Genomic DNA, 23438 nt, shown 5'->3' with positions numbered 1-23438 from the left:
CAACAAGCAGTTCCTTGGTTTTGCTGAAGTTTAGACGCAGACAGTTCTCAAAGTTCTCCACGTGACTCCTCTCCGCTGTCTCATCCCCCCTTATCAATACACCCCATAAGTGTTAGTGTTAGTAACCACTCCAGGGGTCCGGGTTGAAGCCCCAGCTTGGTCACGATCTGTGTGAGCTCCCTGGGCGTGTGCTCTGGTGCAGTAGCCTGCAGGCCGAGTTACTTTATAGGTTTTCTAGCTGAAGTACCCAGCGTTGCTGACACAAATAAGCAGAGAAAAACTTGAAATTCAGCCTGACTAAACACAACCCACAATGAGAGAAAAATGAGACAAAAAGACGCCCTCTTAGTCCAGCAAGACAATGAAACCGCTGGCCAGATTAGATCTTAGATGAGATCCCACTTTGGCTGGTTATAGAACGTTCAGCTCACTGAAGGTGCACTCCCATCAGCCCCAGTGCATTCCCACTGCCTCATGGGAACTGTAGTCCCCACATCAGTGCTAGTCTATGGGTTGCCCCCCCTCTCCCCACTTTGCCTCATAGTCTTTATGTGAAGTTGGACGAACGCCAATGTACAAGCAAAATTTCCTGAAAATCAGTTTAGCTGCTTCTGTGTGATCGGCAAACCAACAAAGACCCCCAGTGAGGTTCCGATTTCATGCACATTGCTATTGTTACGTGTACAGCGGCGTGCAGTGAGGCTGCTCCTTGTGCGCTGTAGTCAACACACACTAACATGCTCAGCCTGTTCACATACGTATGCGTCTGCACATTCTCAGATCAGTGGTCACGGGCGGTCGGGGCCTACACTGGCAGCGAGCACCCCACTCGTGGGCACAGGGCCAGTTCAGAGTTGTCAGGTGACCAAACCAGCAAGTCTGTGCTGGACCACCTGGAGGAGGGCATACAATGACGTGATGGGGAACACACAACCTCCATACCTCCGACAACCAGGTGGGCATTCAAATCCATGAAGCTGGCTTCTTGAGGCAGCAACAACAACCACTGCGCCGCAGCGTCCTCCACACGTATTTATTATCTCGCATAGAAGAGCAAAAGATATGATGGGCAGTGTCACTGCCAACCATGTGTTAGTCGTCACAACAAATAATCAGTTTTATAAAGGACTAATTTTGGACACTTGGAAGTGCTCTTTGTGCCTGGTGCTGGTGGCCCGTTTCTGGGTGTCCCTGCAGTGTCCTTGTCATGTGTGGCCCCGATGGCCAAGCCTTTTGAAGAGTCCCATTGGCTGACTGTGCTGTAGTTTCAAGGATGAGTAAACTTGAACATCTGGCTATTTTGGAGTAGTCGGCGTGATCGTGAATCACGTCAATTACTTACGTACAATACAATTTAGCACTTTAGCCACTTTATAAATATTTGTTTGAGTGTTTGATGTTGACAGATCTTTTAAAGCTGCCCTTTGGTGTTTGTACTGCACACTTATACTGTACGTATGCTGATGGATGTTGTGAAAGACACACAAAAAGATTTGGGGCAGCCACCCTTATATTGTACCTGCTGTAGCTGCAAAGGTTAACTGAAATTGCACAGATGTGCTCAGGACGAGTTCTCAACATGAACTGACGAGTAGCCTCAAAGATGGCGGCTTTAAAGGCCATCAAAGGAAGTGATGTCATCTATGTCAGACGTCGCTCTTGGGGTTGGAACCGGAAGTGATGTCGTGTATGAGAAATCAAGCAGGTTTTCCCATGTTTGGTCTGCAGAGAAAATACAGAAAGGTTTAGTGCACCCCGCCGCCTCCTGGCATGGTGTGGAGTTACCTTCTTTTTTCGGTCCACTCAGCTTCCTCCTCCTCCTTGCGTGTGTGTGTGTGTGTGTGTCACAATGTTTTACCATAACACATTGCAGAATGCAGTGGCTGTCCCTCAAGTAGAGGCCATCTCCTTTCCAAAGCCGCTGATGGCTCGGCTGCCACTCTATGCCTCCTTCCATGAAGCTCCAATGAGCGCCTGAACATTCATCTCATAGCACTTCATTCTGTGAGCTCGACATCACCAGCGGCCATCATGCACACAGGCTGGGGGCTTTAAGCAGAGGAGCGGGCTTCATAAGTTCTGCTGTTGGAAGTGCTGGATCGTCTCCTTCTCTCTCTGACACACACAGACGCTTCAGCCAGTGTTTCTCTGCCAGGTCTCTGTGGCCCTACCAGAATGTTCCACTGGACGTGATATTTTATGAGTCTCCACACAGAAGGTGCCAGGCTAACAGAGGTGGACGCTTTCCACCATCACAAGCTAAAGGTGAAGAGCACATCTGGAAGGTGGGAGTAGCGCTGACAAATGTTAGCATGTGATGTCATGAAATGGGCCTGCATTCAGTTGGACATTCTAACATAAAAAATGATTTTATTTGATGAATTATTTATTTACATTTACATAGCGCTTTTTTAGACCCTCAACATGTTTTGCACAGACAGGGGAGAGTCACTTGAACCACCACCGATGTGTAGCACCCACCTGGATGATGTGACGGCAGCCATTCCTGCACCAATACACTCACCACACATTAGCTATTAGGGGGCGACGGGGTGGGAGAGACAGTAGGGGATGATTAAGGGACCAGAGTGGACAGGGCAGTGATGGGCAATTTAGCCAGAACAGCGGGGGGTCATCCTGCTCCTTTCAAAACCTCCTTTTATGACCACAGAGAGTGAGGATCCTCGGTTTTGCATTTCATCCGAAGGACGGTGCCATTTTTACAGCACAGTGTCGCCGTCACTGCACTGGGGCTTTGGGATCTGCTCAGAGACCACTGGGTAAGCGCCCCCTGCTGGCTTCACCATCACCTCTTCCAGCAGCAACCCAAGCTTTTCCAAGATGGCCTCTCATCCAAGTACTGGCCGGGCCTGCCCATACTTAGCTTCAGGTGGATTAGCTGATCTGAAGTACAGGTGGTATGGCCTGAGCTGAGGTTGTAAAACAGTAGACACGTCCCTGAAGCTCATCCAGAGGTGACAAATGGCATCCCGCAGCTCTGAAGGGACACACTCAACCATGGGGACCTCTGCTGTGGACAACATGCTGTCCCATGAGCTGCTGCCAGTTGTTATTTATGATGGTGCGCAGCATTGCAACCTACAGCAGCTCCGTCGATCGATGTCATAGTCTTCTCTCCATTGGGAATAGGAGGTGACATTTTACCATATCCAATTTTCAGCTCCTGCGATGGACATGTGTCCTGTGCACTCTGTGCTGCCATTAAAGGCTGCAGCCTTCATCCTAACCCCAAATTGGATTAGTTAGTTTTGAGAATGTTATGTTGTCTTAATGTTATGCCTCTCAGGAAGCCCTGGTGGAGACTACAAGCCCAGTGTTAGTGAGCAGGTAACTCATCTTCTGCCGCTCCCTGTCCTCCTCTGGACAGTGCAGCTTTCTCCTCTCCATTACAGTTACTGGGATCAGTGGATTCAGAGAAGGGAGGAATGAAGGAAGAGCCTACTGTAGTTAGCCCAGGAGGGGGTGGGTGGGCAGCTGGCTGAGGTCTCCAGGACTGCGACTGTCGCTCTTACAGTTGACCGTGGAGCCCCCGGCGATGCTGGAAAACTGGAGTTTTTGTTCTCCTCTCCTCCGGGGTCCACAGGCCTCAGCTCAATGATAATATTGGTGGGCTGCTGGGCTCCATTTACGTTAGTCATTTGGAGCGGCTGTGTTTCCTGTCTGTTTACACAAATGGTGTCTTTATCTGCACTCGTTATGTTTATCAGTCGTTTGTAAAGTTGGTTATTTGCGTCTCTTTGTGAACCTGCATGTGCTGAGGGGAGCTGTATAAAAATAAAACAAATCGACTTCAGCAGGGTGGGCTGTCATCCACAGTAGAGCTTTTCTGTTACTGGGCCACAGAGTTCAATTACTGTACATGAAGCATGAACAAGACAAAGGTAATAATAATTAAGAGCAAAATGAAATAAATATTAAACATAGACGAAGACAGCACCAGGCACAGAATTTACTGATTTGTCAAAATTTTAAAAACATCCCAAAAAAGCACAACCCATGAACTGATTTATTTTCCCAAAGTTACTTCTGTAAAGTGGTCTGGTTCTGCAGGAAGCCCCCACAGCAGATGTGTCCTGAAGTGAAACACTCAGTGGGACAAGACAATCGTCTGGCAGCAGCAACGGCGACAAAAATAGGGCATGAAATTCACAAGCTTGATGTTAAACCATCGCTGCTCTATCAACGCCGGGACAAGTGGCACAGACGCGGCACTCTAAAGCCCAAGGCTCCCAATTAACACTCGGTTTGTGCCCCTCAGTGAGCTGCCAGTCCTGTCTGCCCACCAATGGAAGGAAAAGCAAACACAACTGCAGCACTGGGACTCAAGAAGACACAGTTTTACATGCAGTGGGCCGAGAAATTCATTTAGACCCCTCACTTTCTGCTCACTTCATGGTGTTGTAGAGTTAAATAAATAAATTAGTCATCAATGTGCACATAATAGATAGATAGATAGATAGATAGATAGATAGATAGATAGATAGATAGATAGATAGATAGATAGATAGATAGATAGATATGAAAGGCACTATATAAAATGATAGATAGATAGATAGATAGATAGATAGATAGATAGATAGATAGATAGATAGATAGATAGATAGATAGATAATGAAAGGCACTATATAAAATGATAGATAGATAGATAGATAGATAGATAGATAGATAGATAGATAGATAGATAGATAGATAGATATGAAAGGCACTATATAGATAGATAGATAGATAGATAGATAGATAGATAGATAGATAGATAGATAGATAGATAGATAGATAAGGCACTATATAAAATGATAGATAGATAGATAGATAGATAGATAGATAGATAGATAGATAGATAGATAGATATGAAAGGCACTATATAGATAGATAGATAGATAGATAGATAGATAGATAGATAGATAGATAGATAGATAGATAAGGCACTATATAAAATGATAGATAGATAGATAGATAGATAGATAGATAGATAGATAGATAGATAGATATGAAAGGCACTATATAAAATGATAGATAGACAGATAGATATGAAAGGCACTATATAAAATGTCACAAAGCCACTCCGGCCTTGTCTTGGCTGCATGCTTTGCGTTGTTGTCGTGCTGAAAGATGAACCATCATTCCCATCTGAGGTGGCTGGAGCAGCTTTTGTTCAAGATCATCTCGGCATTGAACTTCCCTCAGTTCTGTCCAGCCTTCCTGTCCCTACTGTTGAGAAGCACCCCATAGAATGATGCTGTCACCCCCATGCTTCCCCGTAGAGATGATATTAGTCAGGTGATGAGCAGCGCCTGGTCTTTGACAGACATAGTGCCTGCAGTCCTGTCCGAAGAGTTCAAATTTTGTCTCATCACACCAGATTATTTTTGCTCATGCTCTCAGAGTCCTTTAGATGCCATTTGGCCAACTCCAAGTGAGCTGTCTTATGCCTTTAACTCAAGAGTGGCTTCCATGTAGCTACTCTACCATAAGCACCTGATTGATGGAGTGTCGCTGAGATGGTCCTTCTTCAGACACACACTCTCTTCCATCTCAGCACAAGATCTCTGAAGCTCCTTTAGAGTGCCGCTGGTTTTTGGTCACTACTGTGACAGAGGCCCCTCTTGCCCAGTTACGCAGTTTGGCCAGACAACCAAATCTAGTCAGAGTCCTGCTAGTTCTAAACTTCTTCCATTTCACACTTCTTGAGGTGAGTGTGTTTCTGGAAACACTCAAAGCTTTAGAAATGGTTTCATTTGTCTGATGTGTGACTTACAGCAGAGGTCTACATGGAGGTCTTTGGACTTTGTGACTTGTTTTCTCTCCTGACATGCAGTGTGAATTTGTGGACCTTCTATACAGAGGTGTGTGTCTTTGTAAACGACGTCCAGTCTCTTCAGTTTGCCACAGGTGGGCTCCAGTTGAGTTCCAGACACATCTCAAGGTGCTGTAAAGTACACAGGATGGACCAGAGCCACCGCCGAGGGTCCAAACCCTCATATAACGGAGAGATTTACAGTTTTTAGCTTTTAATGAATTTGCAGACCTTTCCGAAAATGCGTCTTCACTTTGTCATTATGGGATGTTGAGTGCAGATTGATGGACAAAACTGGCAAATTTATCCTTTTACAATGAAATCTCCAACACAATAAAGGGTGAGGTCTCAGGACTTTCTGAATCCACTTTCCCAAACCACTCACTTCTAGTTGCTGCCTTTTCATTTGCTTCTTTTCCTGTTTTGAGAGCCTGCCATTCACCAGCATGAAGGAGAGCCGGTGGGATGATGGAGAGCCCTGGTGAGCTGTGATTGGGAGGAACGGCTCCCCGATTTGAGCCCCCCTGGGAACCGTTGTTGGATTTCTGCACTAATGATAGATGTTCAAACACAAAGATGCTGCCAAGAGTGCCTGGTCCCAGCGTGTTTTATTAACGCTACAGTTGTGTCAGCTGATCTTAGGTGGTGTGCTCTGGACATCTGGGTAATTGGAGATGTCATTTGATCAGCACTTGGTGGTAAACTAACAGAGAAATGAGTGCCTGCTGGACAGACTGTGAGGGGTTGACCTAGCAGATACGTCTACTCCAAATTACCTCAACTCTCACCTCCTGACTCTCGGTTGTGGTCAGGTGCATCAAGTCTGGGTGGACTATGCTCAAGGCCTCAGTGTCACCTGTCATGGCAGCAGTCCTAGGATCCATTAGTGGACACCTATGGTTAGGAAAGCTATCAAGTTGAAGGAAGAGGCCTTCTGTGCCATGTTAGTGGAGCAGTCTCTGATTTGCCCAAAATGTACCACAAGGTCAGGAGTTACAGAAGTGGCCAAAAGTGAAAGTCTTAGGGTGGCTAGAGTTCGGTAAGGTCACGAAGAGTGACTTTCAGGTGGTCTCAAGGATGTTCTGGCAAGTCAGTTGAAAACACAGGAAGTGATGCTGGGATGTTCTCACCAAGAATGGGGAAACACAGATATATTGGAGTGAGGAACTCCAAAACCCAGTGGTTACGCCCCACTTGGGGGGCACTGGTCAGGACTGAGGTCGCTGAGGCTCAGACAGAGGAAGATGGCATCCCAGAATACAAAAAAAAAATCATAAAAACAAAAACATTTGTGCAAAATGGTGCAAAGAAATTGTTCAGGGAATCAAAATAGTAACAGAGTATCCCCAACCGAACTCCCCAATGCCTCAGTACCAAGCACAACCATCTGGCTTACTTAGCGGAAGGGTGTTGTGAAGTCTGCGGAGCAAACATCAGACGCAGGCCCCCAAGATCTGTCCTCAGGACCGTGTCCTTTCCAGTGTGCCCACCAGGGAATCTTGGAGTCTTTTATACCTCATCTTCCTATTCACTGAGAATTTGAATGAGAGAAAATGGAAAAGACCATTTAGAGACAGAAGAGGAGACAATCAGCTTAAGCTGGGAAACATGGACAGTGGGATCGATGTAAAAATGATAAGACCCCCAGACCCTATTTTGTAAGGCGGGACAGGTTTCCAAAATGGATGAGCCACACCATCTGGCCAGGCTGATAATGTGGAGGAACTCATCCTTCTCTTATCGCTGTGCTTTCCACCCTCAGCAAGTTCTCCAATTTTGAAAATGCAGCAGCCACTCACATAGAGTGAGTATCAAAGAAGAGAAAAGAGCAGGAGCCCAATCCGCAAACCCAAAAGGGCCGTCAGGAATAAGAACATGAAATAATTCACAGCCCTCAGACTGAAACACTCCACTAGCACGCACTGAGGCTCTTTGGTCGCATTGAGACTCCTGGGCAGCGAGGAGATACGCGGTGCTGACCACACATCACGACAGCGTTAGAAAATGGGGATGTAAAAAATAAAATGAAACTAGCTAAACAATCAGATTCTAATAAAGGGAAAAAGAAAATCTGTAAGAAGAAGACAAGAGAAAAATTCAAGAGAGCCCAAAATCAGGACACAATAAGAGGTCGCAGTAATAGAAAATGTCCATTCATTTTGCAGTCTGTGATCCAGCACCCTGAGCAGAAGGCAGGGACACACAGTGGACTTTGCACCTCTCACTCCTTCACTCACACACACACCTTTATAGAATGTACAGAGTCCACACTGACAGAGACACGGCCACATCTCTGAGGTATCGGTGCTGACCGCTGCACCACCACACTGCCCAGGAGACTATGCTGACGTCACCTCCCGACTCAATTTTAGGGGTCTGTGAGACTCCCCTCTGAAATGGACTCGACTGCCTTTCCCTACTCCATTTGATTCCTCTGTTCCCACAATTCAGTGTGGACTCCGTTTCATGTTCTGCTGATAATGGTGCTCCGGAGTGCTGCTCAGACCTCTGCTTTGTGGCCCACTTCTGACACTCCACTTGGCTCGATTTCCCACCAGATGCTCACTTTTGATATCCCGTCAGTTGGAGAGCTGGACTGGAAGTCACAAGGCTGAGGTTTTATAGACGTCACACTTTTGTGTCAAACTTATCAGAACACGCGCTCAACGTGACCACACCAGCTCCACCGTTTGGCAAGTCCAGGTGGGCTCTGCCAATGTCATGTCTGTCAAGGTCAAGTCACTTCTGTAATGACGGAAAGCGTTTTCTCTTGGGTGGAATTAGAAAACTAATACGAACAGTCATTTTAATGATTTTGTAAGTCATGTCTGACAGAGGAGTACAGGAATCATCGGGTAGAAGGGTCCTTTCATCTGATTGGCCAGCCCAGCACTGACTCAGCTGTGGAATGGCCAGTAATAATAATTCTTTGTAGCGCTTTTCTCACTACTCAAAGCACTCAGCAATTGCAGGTTAAGGGCCTTACTCAAGGGCCCAACAGAGCATTTACGGGATTCAAATCAGCAACCTTCTGATTGCCAGTGCAGATCCCCAGCCTCAGAGCCACCACTCCGCCACAGTAGGGGGAGGTGGCTTGATGGCCGAAGTCTCCAGGACTCTGAACAAATCAGAATCCTCGTATGTGATAGTCCTGTGTTTAGTGAGTGACATCATCTGTTACGTTATGTTGCTCTGTACTTGCTCATATTATTACTGTTGTATTGTTGTGTTGTATTCCTGAGGTGGCCATGACAGATTGGCCATCGAGCTCAAGTATTTACCCCGTTTTTTGACCCCCATTGTACACCCAACTTCCCTGGAAAGGGGGTCTCTCTCCGAATTGCCTTTCCCAAGATTTCTTCCTGTTTCTTTACCACAAGGGTATTTTTTTTGGGAGTTTTTTCTTGTCTTCTTAGGGAGTCAAGGCTGGGGGGCCATCAGAAGACAAGGCTTGTAAAAGCTCGATGTGGATCTCCTTGTGTGATTTTGGGCTATACAAGAAATAAGTTCTGACTTATATGAAATCTCCACTCCATACAAACATCCATCCATCAATTCACTGAAGCCACTTCAGCAGGCGAAATACCAAATGGCAGACTTGACCTTCATCAGTGAATCACATCCATCCATCCATCTCAAACCTCTGAATGGCACAGGGGTCTGCGGGTCCTGCCTGCTCTGTGAAAACCCCACATAGTTTAATGAATGAAGTAGGAACATCCAAGGCAAAGAAAGGATGGCCAGCAGCATACAAGACCTGCACTGCACTTGCTAATGCGGACAATTTGTTTGGGTGACAGCTGAGCCCTTTAAGAATTAAAACCTAAATTAATCGAGGAGTTTGTTAGTGATTTGCAGCACCGTTTTAATACTTACTGGCCCTCTCTAAGCCCCATATTGACGATTTAAGGTGTTCTTGTTGCTAAACGCTTTCTGCTGCTGTTTCACTTTACAGTATTTTTAGTCCTTGTGCGACTTTCCCACCAGCCTCTCTGTTTTCCTAGTAAGCTCTCCTCCCCATTTCTACATACATTGACCATCTGAACAACTTTCTATTTCAGTGTGCTCTTCATCTCCGTGTCCCAAATTGACTAGTAATCTTTCTTTACTAGGAAACCCCCTCACTTATTTACTTTTAAAAGACACAAAGCCTGTTAATTATTTACTTACTTTGGCTACTTGAGGCCATTGACTAAAATGGCAACATCTGCCGCTCAAACCTGGCGTACTGCTTTACTGGCTAACATTCTTTTTAAACGCTTACAAAGACCACCACCGGTGGTCTGTCTGTACTGGATGGACCCTTCCCGATTTCCTTATGACAACATATCTAGAAGACCATAAGATGAATAGAGCATTGGCACTCAGTACCGGAATCCTTCCTAGTTTGCCACACCACCAGAGGGACGGCTCATCTACCATGGAGTAAAAGGTGCTGTGTGGTACTCAAGAGAGTCGGCTCCTTATTTGGCCTGGCCGCTGTCAGCTGGCCATTTAATAGCCCGGCCTTTATGGCTACCAAGCCTTCCACTAAATTGTCCTGTGCTAAACAACATGGCTGCCATAGTCACATGAACGGCCCACATAATGGTCGTCCATTACAGTCCTCAGAAACAGTCAGTTTTAGTGGTCTTTGTGAGCACTGAAAGTGGACTTTCATTGAGTTGCTCACAGTGCAGGTGTGCGGGGTCTGCCAGGCTACACTTGGGGGAATGCAGCACTCCAGACGAGGCTCACTTATTGTTTGTTTTGTAATCCGTTCCAATTTGCAAGATGGTCTTTAATCACCTCACATAATTTTTATAATAAGCTGTATCCAGCAGGGGGCGCTCTTTCTCCCCTGGGATGTGTCCTTTCTTGATGCAGAACAGATCACAGCCAATCAATACCCATCCCTTTTGTAAAACCATGGCGGGAATAATCAGACGAGGGAAATAGGACACGAAAAAAGATGTATGTATTCCCACAAAAATACCATGTCTAACCATTTATACATAATAATTAATTAATTGTTTGCATTTATATAGCGCTTTTCTCACTACTCAAAGCGCTCAGCAATTGCAGGTTAAGGGCCTTGCTGAAGGGCCCAACAGAGCAGAATCCCTTTTGGCATTTACATGATTTGAACCGGCAACCTTCCGATTGCCAGTGCAGATCCCTAGCCTCAGAGCCACCACTCCGCCCTACAGTGCATCCGGAAAGTATTCACAGCGCATCACTTTTTCCACATTTTGTTATGTTACAGCCTTATTCCAAAATGGATTAAATTCATTTTTTTCCTCAAATTCTACACACAACACCCCATAATGACAACGTGAAAAAAGTTTACTTGAGGTTTTTGCAAATTTGTTAAAAATAAAAAAACTGAGAAATCACATGTACATAAGTATTCACAGCCTTTGCTCAATACTTTGTCGATGCACCTTTGGCAGCAATTACAGCCTCAAGTCTTTTTGAATATGATGCCACAAGCTTGGCACACCTATCCTTGGCCAGTTTGGCCCATTCCTCTTGGCAGCACCTCTCAAGCTCCATCAGGTTGGATGGGAAGCGTCGGTGCACAGCCATTTTAAGATCTCTCCAGAGATGTTCAATCAGATTCAAGTCTGGGCTCTGGCTGGGCCACTCAAGGACATTCACAGAGTTGTCCTGAAGCCACTCCTTTGATATCTTGGCTGTGTGCTTAGGGTCGTTGTCCTGCTGAAAGATGAACCGTCGCCCCAGTCTGAGGTCAAGAGCGCTCTGGAGCAGGTTTTCATCCAGGATGTCTCTGTACATTGCTGCAGTCATCTTTCCCTTTATCCTGACTAGTCTCCCAGTTCCTGCCACTGAAAAACATCCCCACAGCATGATGCTGCCACCACCATGCTTCACTGTAGGGATGGTGCCAGGTTTCCTCCAAACGTGACGCCTGGCATTCACACCAAAGAGTTCAATTTCTGTCTCATCAGACCAGAGAATTTTCTTTCTCATGGTCTGAGAGTCCTTCAGGTGCCTTTTGGCAAACTCCAGGCGGGCTGCCATGTGCCTTTTACTGAGGAGTGGCTTCCGTCTGGCCACTCTACCATAAAGGCCTGATCGGTGGATTGCTGCAGAGATGGTTGTCCTTCTGGAAGGTTCTCCTCTGTCCACAGAGGACCTTTGGAGCTCTGACAGAGTGACCATCGGGTTCTTGGTCACCTCCCTGACTAAGGCCCTTCTCCCCCGATCGCTCAGTTTAGATGGCCGGCCAGCTCCAGGAAGAGTCCTGGTGGTTTCAAACTTCTTCCACTTTACGGATGATGGAGGCCACTGTGCTCATTGGGACCTTCAAAGCAGCAGAATTTTTTCTGTAACCTTCCCCAGGATTTGTGCCTCAAGACAATCCTGTCTCGGAGGTCTACAGACAATTCCTTTGACTTCATGCTTGGTTTGTGCTCTGACATGAACTGTCAACTGTGGGACCTTATATAGACAGGTGTGTGCCTTTCCAAATCATGTCCAATCAACTGAATTTACCACAGGTGGACTCCAATGAAGCTGCAGAAACATCTCAAGGATGATCAGGGGAAACAGGATGCACCTGAGCTCAATTTTGAGCTTCATGGCAAAGGCTGTGAATACTTATGTACATGTGCTTTGTCAGTTTTTTTATTTTTAATTAATTTGCAAAAACCTCAAGTAAAACTTTTTTCATGTTGTCATTATGGGGTGTTGTGTGTAGAATTCTGAGGAAAAAAATGAATTTAATCCATTTTGGAATAAGGCTGTAACATAACAAAATGTGGAAAAAGTGATGCGCTGTGAATACTTTCCAGATGCACTGTACATATCCGGGACGGGAGAAAAGCCAAGGAACAAGACGGTCATCACCGCCAGTTCTACAGGTGTGGGAATGCTGAGACTATGTGGCCATTGGCAGGAAAGATGGCTTCTATATGTGATATGTGATATGATCACTCACATATTTACGTATGCATAGAGTTCTGGTGAAGTGCCGGGCAGGCTGTCTGTACCCAAAGAACACCGTCACCAGTTCTTGTCACTTATAACCATACTGGTCATCAGACATCGGCACTTTTGACACAGCCAGCCCGAGTGTCTATCTTCTCTGGCTCTTTCCCTCTGTGTTAGTTTACAAGCTGTACAATAATAGACTTGAAAGTCTTCACAGATTACAGTGGCACACAATAACCTTATTGCTACATAAGCACAACAGAAAACGTTCTGCAATCATTGCGTGAAGTGGTCCTGTGTCAGGGCCGCAGTTCTCATCCAGGCAGCGTGCGAGTGGGCACTAAAAAGGAGCATCAGTTAGACAAACCTGAGGGCCCATGCCAGGCTGCGTTTCAGTTCCACCACTCCATCTGGTCAGTGCTCCTGCAGCGAGCCTGAGCTCCTGTCTCACTTACCCATTCTGTGCCCACCACCCATGCCAATCCAGCCCCGCCTAGCTCCCCACCTCTTTGAGCCCCTCCACAGAAAGATGGAGACTCTCACTCAGATTCTCTCTTTCTGGTCCACTGCGTCAATGTTGCCTTTTTTTTTTTTAAATACCCTCATTTTCTGATTAGCACTAGGAAATCACAGACTAATGGTGAGAATATACAATGTGGAAAAAATATTAGTAATTATTAACAATAAAACGTATCTAACATTTCATTTTAGTGTTATTAACACTTTGAGGTATGAGTTAACTTTTATGTCACTGAGCTGACGTTTGAGAGACCTCGGACCGCAGTACACACAGCCACTAGAAGTGCGGCCAGCGTGCCGGTGACCTTTGCTGCTTCCCTACTATGTTGCTGCCATCAAGTGGATGGCCACATTTCTTATTGTTTTGGTGGGCAACAGAATGCAGAAAATAGTGTTTTAAATAGACAGTCCGCAATTAAGTTGTCACCAAAAAAGGCATAAGGCTACTGATGTTTTGAAACAACCAGATTTGTTACAAGGAAAATATTTTGATGTTAATGACAGTGGATCAAGATAGTGACAATCATTTGGATGACGTGGGACCTGCAGGTTCTGGCACTTCTTGATCATAAGACATCTGATGTGTCACAACTGTCAGGTCAGCACTACATGGACATTCAGCCACCTGCTGTTGACAAACAGTCATTAAGTTGCAAAGGTGTTGTATGCAAGAAGGGTGAAGGGCACAAAGGAGCACGTCGTGTTTGTGGCACATGTGCGCTCGGCCTGCCTGGTGCCGCTCTTCAGGATGTCAGGATGCTGGCCAAAATAAACTAACTATTTCTTTAGGCTTTTCATTGGATTTCTTTGTATTTTCAGAGTTTTGAAAGAGTTACTTTTGATAACAAAACATTCGTTTTGAAATACCGTATATACTCACATACAAGTCAGGTCTTGAAACCCGAAAAATCGATCAGAAAATCAGACCCCGACTTGTACGCCTGTTCAAAAATGCAGCACTTAAAATTTTTTTTTTTAATCTTCTTGTCTCCTCCAATCTCACATCAGTTTCTCAGACACATCAAATTTTGTTGCAGCAGTGCAAACTTCGCTACTTCAACGACTTAATTTAAAACCAGCTTCATATTTTCTTCTGATCGAATGCTCTTACGATAAAGGTGTATAAGGGTGTGAGCTACAAAAAACAATGTTGCTTTGGAATAGTTTGGGTATTCCCGTGTGGTGACGTAGGCACAATAGACAGACAGAGAGAGGGGTTAGGAGCACACGCTGATACAGCGCATTGCCACACTCACATAGAAAAATAAGTCAGTGTGCTCCGTGGTTACTCTCTCAGATGGGCGTTAGCATATCAATGGACCAACTTATACGTCTTGTGTCAACTTATACGACCGTCATTATAAAATACCAAAAATTATACGGTAAAATCAAGTCCCAACTTATACGTGAGTATATACAGTACATTTCTTTATGGGTTTTGATGGTGTCCATTATTTATCAAATATGCATAACCTATACTGCAGCATCCTGGTATTAAATGGTCCGGCAGTCAATGTGTTGATGCGTTATTAATAAATCAAAAGCGGAAAGCTTTTAGAGTCTCTAATGTTGGGTAACCTTCATTCTTCATTTATTATCCTTCATTGAACCAAGACACTGAACTGCGCAGCCATGAAGCAGGCTCAGCCTTCACACTGACCTGGAGCCATCTTTGAGTACTTTGTTGCCTGCTTTTAAACTGAATTCAAATGCAACTGTATACTTTTTGTAAATGTGAAGTATTAAAGGGACACTTTTATTTTGTATCAAATAACTACTGTTTATGAAACAAGAATGCGTAGGACTCCGATCATCTAAGGTAATATGGACCAATGCTATCTTGAATAAGTGAAAACTCAGATAAAACGGATAACCATGGCTATTTAGGATGAAAACTTTTTTGCCACTTTAAATATTACAGTGTCACTTTTAAGCCTCTTTTTATACTTTGGTGAATTTAATGTTCCTTGCTCCTCAGTCGCCTCAGCAGGTGTAGTGTCTTCCTAATGCTCAACATGCAGAAACTGCTGTTTTGATGGCATTTAGCTTGTCTGTTTGAGAAATCTTGTGTGCGGTCCTCATGGTCATATAACACAAAATTCCTACGTAAACGAAATAAAGCGTGTGTACGTGCTAAACACTGGTGACGCAATAACCATGGCCAATGGGTGAGCAAACCACAGTCCCACAGTCCCCCAATACAACCGCAGTTAAAAATACAGTAGTCACAGCAAAGCCTTTATGAATTATAAAAAAAAAAAAAGTGGTGTATTACACTTAGAGATTCATCTCGGATGATGCCAGGCCTTGGTTAATGGGGGCTCAGATGAACGAGGTTCTACTCTAATTCATTAACAAAAAAATGTAGCATATTTTCAATTTCTAGAGGTGGTATGCCACGAAAAAAGGCTGAGCCCCCCGGCCTGGAGATATCATACCTTATTTGATTACATACTGTGTGGGCCAATAGTCTTCTATATGAATAATTAGGTCTGCTGTTGTCCCAAAACATGCTGTGGCACTGCTGTCAGCAGAACTGGAGCATTGGGTTTATATTAGTGGGAAGCCATGACCAGGTGGTACAACGTTATCTCTAAAAAAGGAACCGCTGCTTTACACCTACATAGCAGCTCAGTCACGTGTAATCATGGGGCCACCGCCATGGCCATCTTTGATTCGAAGAGCATTTTGGACTTTATGCTCATTCAGGAGGGTTGAATAACCTTTGCACGGTCAGTTATTTCATTAAACAACATAGTGTTTTCTAGATAATGATGTACTGGTATTTTGCAAAAAAATGATGACTTTTTGGACTTAATCACATGACACTTACCCTATGTCCTGTGTGTGGATCCCAAGGCCTCTGTGCAGAAATGGGGACACTGTGCTGAAAAAAACTGCGCTGCCCTTTGGACGAGATATTTAACTGAGGTCCTGACTCTCAGAGGTCATGAAAGATCCCCGGACAGCTTTCCAAATGTGTAGGGCGCACCCAGATAGCCTTACCCATTCTAGCCCCCTGGCTCTTTTTTATTTGCTAACTGTCTCTCTCGCACCACTTCACCACCTAAGAGTTAACGTGTGGCGAGTGTACTGCTGCAAGAATGGCTGCCGTCGCATCATCCAGTTCGGTGCTACACATTGGCGGTTATTGAAGTGGCACCCCACTGTCTATGTAAAGTGCTTTGAGTAGGTTAGTAAACTGCTATATAAATCTAATTAATGGAAGAGCGCAGGAGTTATAAAGATGGAAGCTGTTGTACTAAACAGACTGCAGTAGATATCTGCAGCACTGACTAATCCCTCCAAAGATTCAGATGCAGCGACCGCAAACGCGTCCACAACTCTGAACTGCGGCTTTCTTGTCACGTCGCTATCTCCATATGTTCAACACAAAACTCTCCCATGTTCACATTTTTCAGATTTCTTTTTCATCTCATTTCTGGTTTCATCCCCACGCCTCGCTCTGAGTCACCGTTTCAGTTCTGCATTTTAAACCTGGCGTCTGCTTTACTTCCAGAAAGTGGCTGGGTTTGCGTTTCCTCTCCACGACACACTGATTTTATTTCACCACGGATATCTACTCACCAGCAGACTGCTCCAGGAGCTTATAGTGGAAATTAAGCTCAGCACTTTTCCCTCGGGTGCTCATACGGTTTTTCCTCATTCTGTCTAGTGATATTTATTTTTATACATTTGCCTTCTGAATTTATTATTTATTTGTCAAACTACTTGAAGCACACAACGACTGAACCTGAAAAATCTACCTTATGTACAGCTGCATAGGAAATGACTACACCAGATTTGTGATGTTCACAAAAAAAGGGGGATCTTTGGGCAGGAGCGGGCATTCTGACATCTCCACGTAAAGGCCCCTGTGTTGCTATAGTGACGGCCCATGGGAGTTTGTGTCACACTTTAGTTTCTCAGGCAACCAGGCCACAGGGAGGGACACTAGGTGATGCCTGTACAAACAGAAAGACCTTTATCCAAATATGAAAAGGCACACTGTACTAGAACACTGTGATCTGATCCCCGTGGGGGATTAAACATGACTTCTGATACTCGTGTCTGCTGGTGCTCTTTTCCCAGTGACTCAGCAGCTCTGCTTGCCGACAAACCATCAGGCTGAAATCAGCACCCCACTAATAATTGGAAAGGGTCACAATTCACACAAACGTTAAAACATTCAAGCAGGAAGGAATGTACAGTATGGCTTGTTAAAACATCTCAAATAATAATTTATACTCAGCTTTGGGATAATCATTTCTCTGATACATTTATTATATATATATACAGTATATATATATAGATAAGAGAGATTGCTCAATTTATAAACAGATTTCAAGCCATTGACAAATGGGTACAAAACACAAAATAAGAAAAGTCCTTGGAAAAGCAAGAACAAGTGTCATACAATGGCAGGTAACAAGGTCTGGTGAGGCTGCTTCCCAACTCCAGAGATCCAGGACAGTGCAGACACACTGAACGCTGTTCTAATTAAATTTACAGATTGGTTTCACTTCTCACTTTAGGCTTGCTGGGGCTTAAAAGACATTTATATCTTCATCAGCGACAGTAAAACACAAACATCAAGGAGATAGCCCACATCACCCCCCAAGAATAAGAAAAAGGCGCTCCACTAGTTTGTACAGTACCAAAGAGAAGGATTGAAACAAACGCTGGCGGAGATGGGGCCATCAAACCAGTGTGGAGTGTCCCCAGGCCAGACGAGTGACAACGTTCACACTGAAACCAGTTAGTTAGAACGATGAATTTGCACTTCCTACCAAGCCACCTGTAGCCTCCTTGTCATGGAGAGAGGCAAACAGATCATCTCTTGAACACAAGCAGCTTCACAAAACAGAACTTTTATTTATTTATTTTTTGAACTTTTCGTTTCTTGACATCCCAAGACCTAAATGCCTACAGGAAGTGATGCACTTCAACAGAGTGATGCTATTCAGTCATTTAAGTAAACTATAATAACCGGCCAGCCATATTTTTGGAACATTCATCACCGGAAGCAATGTTTACCTCTCTACTGTAAAGTTTCATCGATAAGCAAAATTAATGACGTTAGCAGAGTGTTCTGTTAGCTCACGGTAAAAGCATCGGATGAAGACACACAGCTGGCAGCTTTTCCACTATATTTTGGCAAAACGATACAAAAAAAAAAAAACAAAAGTGCGAGTCTCAATATCTTCGACTTCACAATTACAATCTTTGTATAGCAGGGCTGTACAGAAACAAACACAAAGGGAACATCTTGCTGGCTATTCTTACGGTACTGGTCTTCGGTTCAAACACATTCACTGACAGCGCTGCCTGTGACATCTCAAATGGTTTTCAGAAGTTTACACTCTTGACTACAATTACAGCCATTCATTTTTCAGCAGTTACAAATGAAAAACAAAAGCACACTGTGCAAAGACGGCAAAGGAACAAAACGGCACTTGAATCGATTTCTTTCGAGATCAGAACAGGAGACAGGCAGTATCTCTGCAGGCTCATTACAGCCTAATCAGTTTGATAGTATCTCGCCTGCTGGTGACAAAACCAAAGGCAGCATAACCCAAATAAACCCTGAGTAAGAAAGTAAGAATTGACCCAGAATGCAAGTCTGTGATATACTAGCAGACTGGGTGACACTGTTGTACAAACTCAGCTGATGGTGAGCTGAGAGAGGGTGCGAGTCTATTGCTTGGTCTTCTGACAAAACAATACGACAACGACTAAAATTACAAATAAATTCTTTTTTTTTTTTTATACTGCTTATTGTTATTTTCTGTGAGTGAGGAGAAAAAATCTACGATATAATATAATTTTTATATAAAAGTTTAAAAAGACATAATAAAAATATCCATACCGACATTTTAAGAAAGTGGTAAATACCACACATTACCACTGAAATCAGCCTCAACCAAATTTAACTTGAAACTGATTCAAATGGCATTCAGAAAATGAACAAACGAGAAGGGGACGGCCATGGTATTTCCTAGTTGCCCTGCTAATCAGGGTCGTGGTCTTAAAGTGAACTTGCATTTGTAATTCTTGTAGCAATGGCTGGGCTATGATTAGTGTTACCCATAAAACCACATCACTTTGATGAATAGGGCAGTTTGGTTGAGACAGTCCCACTAAGAGTAACTGAATGCTCAGTGAAGAGCTGAGCGGAGGCTAATCTGGTCGGGATTCTGCAGTGGTTTTTGGCGGACTCTCTTGACTGTGTATCTTGTTGGTGTGGCTGACCCACTGACTTGTATTCTCCAATCACTGGCTCCCTTCGCTGTCCTTTGTCAGTGGTGATCTCAGCTCTTGCTTTTCTTCCGAGTCACTTGAGGAATCTTCAGCAGGGTAAACTACCACACAGAATTTCTGTCCAATGTATGTCAGATTGTCTGCAAGGGAAGGGAGAGACAATGAAAGACATTAGGAAAGCTGATGTCACATGGCACGACTTCTACTTGGAAGGGGATATCAAAGTTGATGACTGCTGATCTCTCCGCCTGAACATTACACAACTAGAAATCGATGTGGATGTCAAATTTCACAACTGGGTGACGATTTTCCAGCACAGTTTCTTATTGTTTCTGAAAGAGTCAGCGCCCATGCAAAGGGTTGACTGGTATTTTTTTTCCATTCTATCGTGGTACATAAAACACAAGAACTCAGACTGACAAGCCTCTCTTCTATTTGAAAAGTCCAAAATACATGTGGTGTTCCTTATTACTGGTCACTCCACTGTACGCATTGCACTTCTGAGTGGGCACTCACTGGCACACAGTGAGCCCGCCCCGAATACTTAAAACCGAATCAAACCTGCTTGGTTGGTCAGGGCGAGTCACTGATTAGTTGGACTGAGTCACCAAGTATGCTCCACAATAAGACTGGCAATCACGGGAGCGGGCTGTCCAAGAGTGTCAAAGATTATTAAATAACGTTTAGAACTGAAAATCACTGGAAAAATTGTGTAATATGATAAAGAATGTAGAACACAGAGAATGGAGAGTGTAGAGAATGCAGAAAACACATGCTGTTCTGCTGTGTGCAAACACTGAGGTAACAGAAAAAAAACACATAGATTTTATACACTTGTCAACCAGTTTCCATCACAAAATATTAAGATGTTCTCTACAAAAGAAGGCTGCAGAAGGCTCTTGACTTGTGTTTGCCTTCTTAATCTCAGATTTGTATCTATTCCATGGAATAAAAAAATGTTCACAGTTATGACCAAAACTCCAGAAATATAAGGCTTTTCTTTAACCCATTTAGTTTTAATGATGTCACTCCAAGTTTGATATATTAAACTGAAAATTTCAATGATGTCAAAACTACATCTTGGCCCTTGATGCACAGAAACATTGATAACTCCGCACTCTTACTTGACTAGGTGACCTGCATGTCAAAACACATAAGCAATCAAGACAGGAGGCACAGCAATGGCATACATGAAACAGTCAGCCTTTGTGTTATCAAGTGGTATAAGGTAGGGTGTAGCCCACTATTGGGTATTGTTACGGTCTGAACTTGATTTTATTGAGGCACACTCATACAGTGGTTAGTCCTGTCACCTCCAGTTTCAAAGTTCTTGGCCGTCTGTGTGTACATTCTACCATTATCATTGTATGTTTTATATATGGACCCCCATATTCTACCCACACCCTAAAAGTTATGCCCAACAAGTTGCTCCCTTCAAACTGTCTCAATATGTGGATAAGTGTGCCCAACAAAGTGTACTCCTCCACCCATCAAGGATTTGTACTTCACTATGCCAGATGTTGCCATCATAGGCTTCTTTGAATGGGATAAGTAACATCAAAAATATAGGTGGTGCAGTGGTGGCGCTCCTGCCTCGCAGTAAGGAGACCCGGGTTCGCTTCTTGGGTCCTCCCTGCATGGAGTTTGCTTGTTCTCCCCGTGTCTGCGTGGGTTTCCTCCCACAGTCCAAAGACATGCAGGTTAGGTGCATTGGTGATCCTAAATTGTCCCTAGTGTGTGCTTGGTGTGTGTGTGTGTGTGTGTGTCCTGCGGTGGGCTGGCGCCCTACCCGGGGTTTGTTCCTGTCTTGCGCCCTGTGCTGGCTGGGATTGGCTCAAGCAGACCCCCCCCCGTGACCCTGTGTTAGGATATAGCAAGTTGGAAAATGACTGACTGACATCAAAAATGGAAAAACAGTTTGAAGAAAATGTCCACAATTAGAACAATCAGAAACAAACCTTAACTTAAAATATTTGGCTGTTTTGTTGTTCAGGAATGGAGAGTAATTATCACATGTATTCATAACCAAACAGAAAAAAGGTTAATGTTCAAACTACAAGACCCACAAAACAAGGCAAACACTTAATGTCAATTTATAAATACGAGTGCATGGCACCTAACTAGTGGTCCTCCGAATGTGCAAGGTGGAGGTAAGTAGGGCTGGTGCTTTTGTCTTTCAGACATGTTCCCTACTGGTGCCAGTCCTTACAATATATCAGACTGGTCATATTTAACTGGACACATGAGAAAAGAAAAGCTGCTATTGTGTGTATCTAATTGAACACGATGTTAATAAAAGGCAGATATTAGCCACAATGTGTTAAAAAAAACAGCTATTGCTTCCACAGACCAAATTTCCAGTTAGTAACTTAACTAAACTGGGTATGGTTTGGTAAAAAAATGAGAGACAGACTTTCAGCAGCGAAGTAAGCAGCAGTTAAGCCTCCTCTAAGGCGGTTAAAGTGAAAATCAAATTCTCCATATTGATTTGTGTTACACTTCCTACATTCAAACCCTGCACTGATTGGCCCTTCTGCCACAAAGCAAGTGCAACTTTGTTTTATTTATCTTTAGGAATTTTTTTTGTTTGTAAAAGTAGCTGTAAGCAGAGGTTGACCATCAGCTCAACTGCCATTTGAAGTGGTAACAGTATAAGGTGTATTTAATAATGAATAATCTGCCTTTTGCTGTTAATGATGTGAATATGAATAAGAATACAGTAGAAAGTGGTATCTGATATATTAACTGGCATATCCTGAACCATTTTCTATCAATGGGTCAAAGTGTACATACATTAATGTCACTTATGAATTGTTTGTGTTTGGAATAATTACGAGTATTTATAAAAGAACAAGCAAGAGTTACCTTGTGTGCAAATGTTTACTAGGATATCTTATGAAATGTTGTATTTAAAATTTTTGTGCAGTTATTTTTTTCTTATAAATATTGCAGCCTGAAGTCCATTATCAACAGGAAAAACACAATTAATTTCATCGTGTGAAAAGTTTGCACAGGTACAAACAACAAAAATATAAAAATGGAATAAAAGCTACAAGTGCTGTTATTCAATTTGTCACTATGATTAGTTAACACTAACCGATCTCCTCCACAATTATCCTCACTTCAAGTCTAAGAGCAGAAATGGAGCAAGTAGGAGGATTTTTCTTTGAGCCAATAAAATGCAATATCAGAGACAAATCACTTCACTGCAGCGGCTGATGTTACAACAGAAATTGAAACAGGAATAGACACATTTATGACCACTTACCTATAAAGGTATTAAAACATTCTGGTTTGTTTTGCCAGTGTACACCAAGGAAGTAAACTGGAACACCAGTTAGCATTATAGCAAGTCCAATTCCACAGACTACAGGTTCCGACCACAGGCTAAACACCAGTAGGAAGGCCCAGAACAGGAGGTATATCACAGGGAAGATGAGGTTGACCTACACAAATAGAAAGCCAGCGGATATTGTTGAAAAGGAACATAACATAAAAAAAAGAAAAAGAAAAACAAGGATATCATGCAGTCTCATCAAACTGAGCTGATCCACAGGGAATCAAACTATCTGGATTATTTCTTACAGTAGATCTTAAAAATAGCAGGAAAATAAATTGTTGGCTTGAAACCCAATTTACTCTTTGTGTAATGTCATATTATTCTATTTTAAATCAGGTAATTCAAAACATTCCCGAACTTAACATACACCATGTGCACATTATTCTGACACAGTTCAGGTATTACTCAACTCTAATCAATACTCTAAGCTAACACGATGAGTGACGCCAGCAAGAAGTGGAGGAAGACATCTTGTCGAAATATCTAATTATGAGTATATGTGTGACTTATTTGTTGGCAACTGGACTGAACACATATATGAGATAAAAAAAAAAATCTGGCAAAATA

General features: G+C 43.5%; 1 protein-coding gene across 1 annotated transcript in view; it reads right to left on the bottom strand.

Moving 5' to 3' along the window:
- Nucleotides 1-18403: 18403 nt before the first annotated feature.
- Nucleotides 18404-23438, bottom strand: part of LOC114645847 (large neutral amino acids transporter small subunit 2-like) — a 70915-nt gene continuing 65880 nt past the window's right edge. Inside the window, exons 10-11 of the mRNA XM_028793717.2 lie at nt 22800-22977; nt 18404-19671 (exon numbers count right to left, since the gene is read on the bottom strand). Of these exons, the coding sequence (XP_028649550.1) occupies nt 19544-19671; nt 22800-22977 (306 nt within the window). The 3' untranslated portion in view covers nt 18404-19543. The remainder of the gene's footprint in view (nt 19672-22799; nt 22978-23438) is intronic.

Source organism: Erpetoichthys calabaricus, chromosome 2 (assembly GCF_900747795.2).
Source record: "Erpetoichthys calabaricus chromosome 2, fErpCal1.3, whole genome shotgun sequence".
Classification (NCBI taxonomy): Eukaryota; Metazoa; Chordata; class Cladistia; order Polypteriformes; family Polypteridae; genus Erpetoichthys; species Erpetoichthys calabaricus.
The sequence above is the reverse complement of the archived record's forward strand: the minus strand, read 5'-3'. Positions and strand labels throughout refer to the sequence as shown.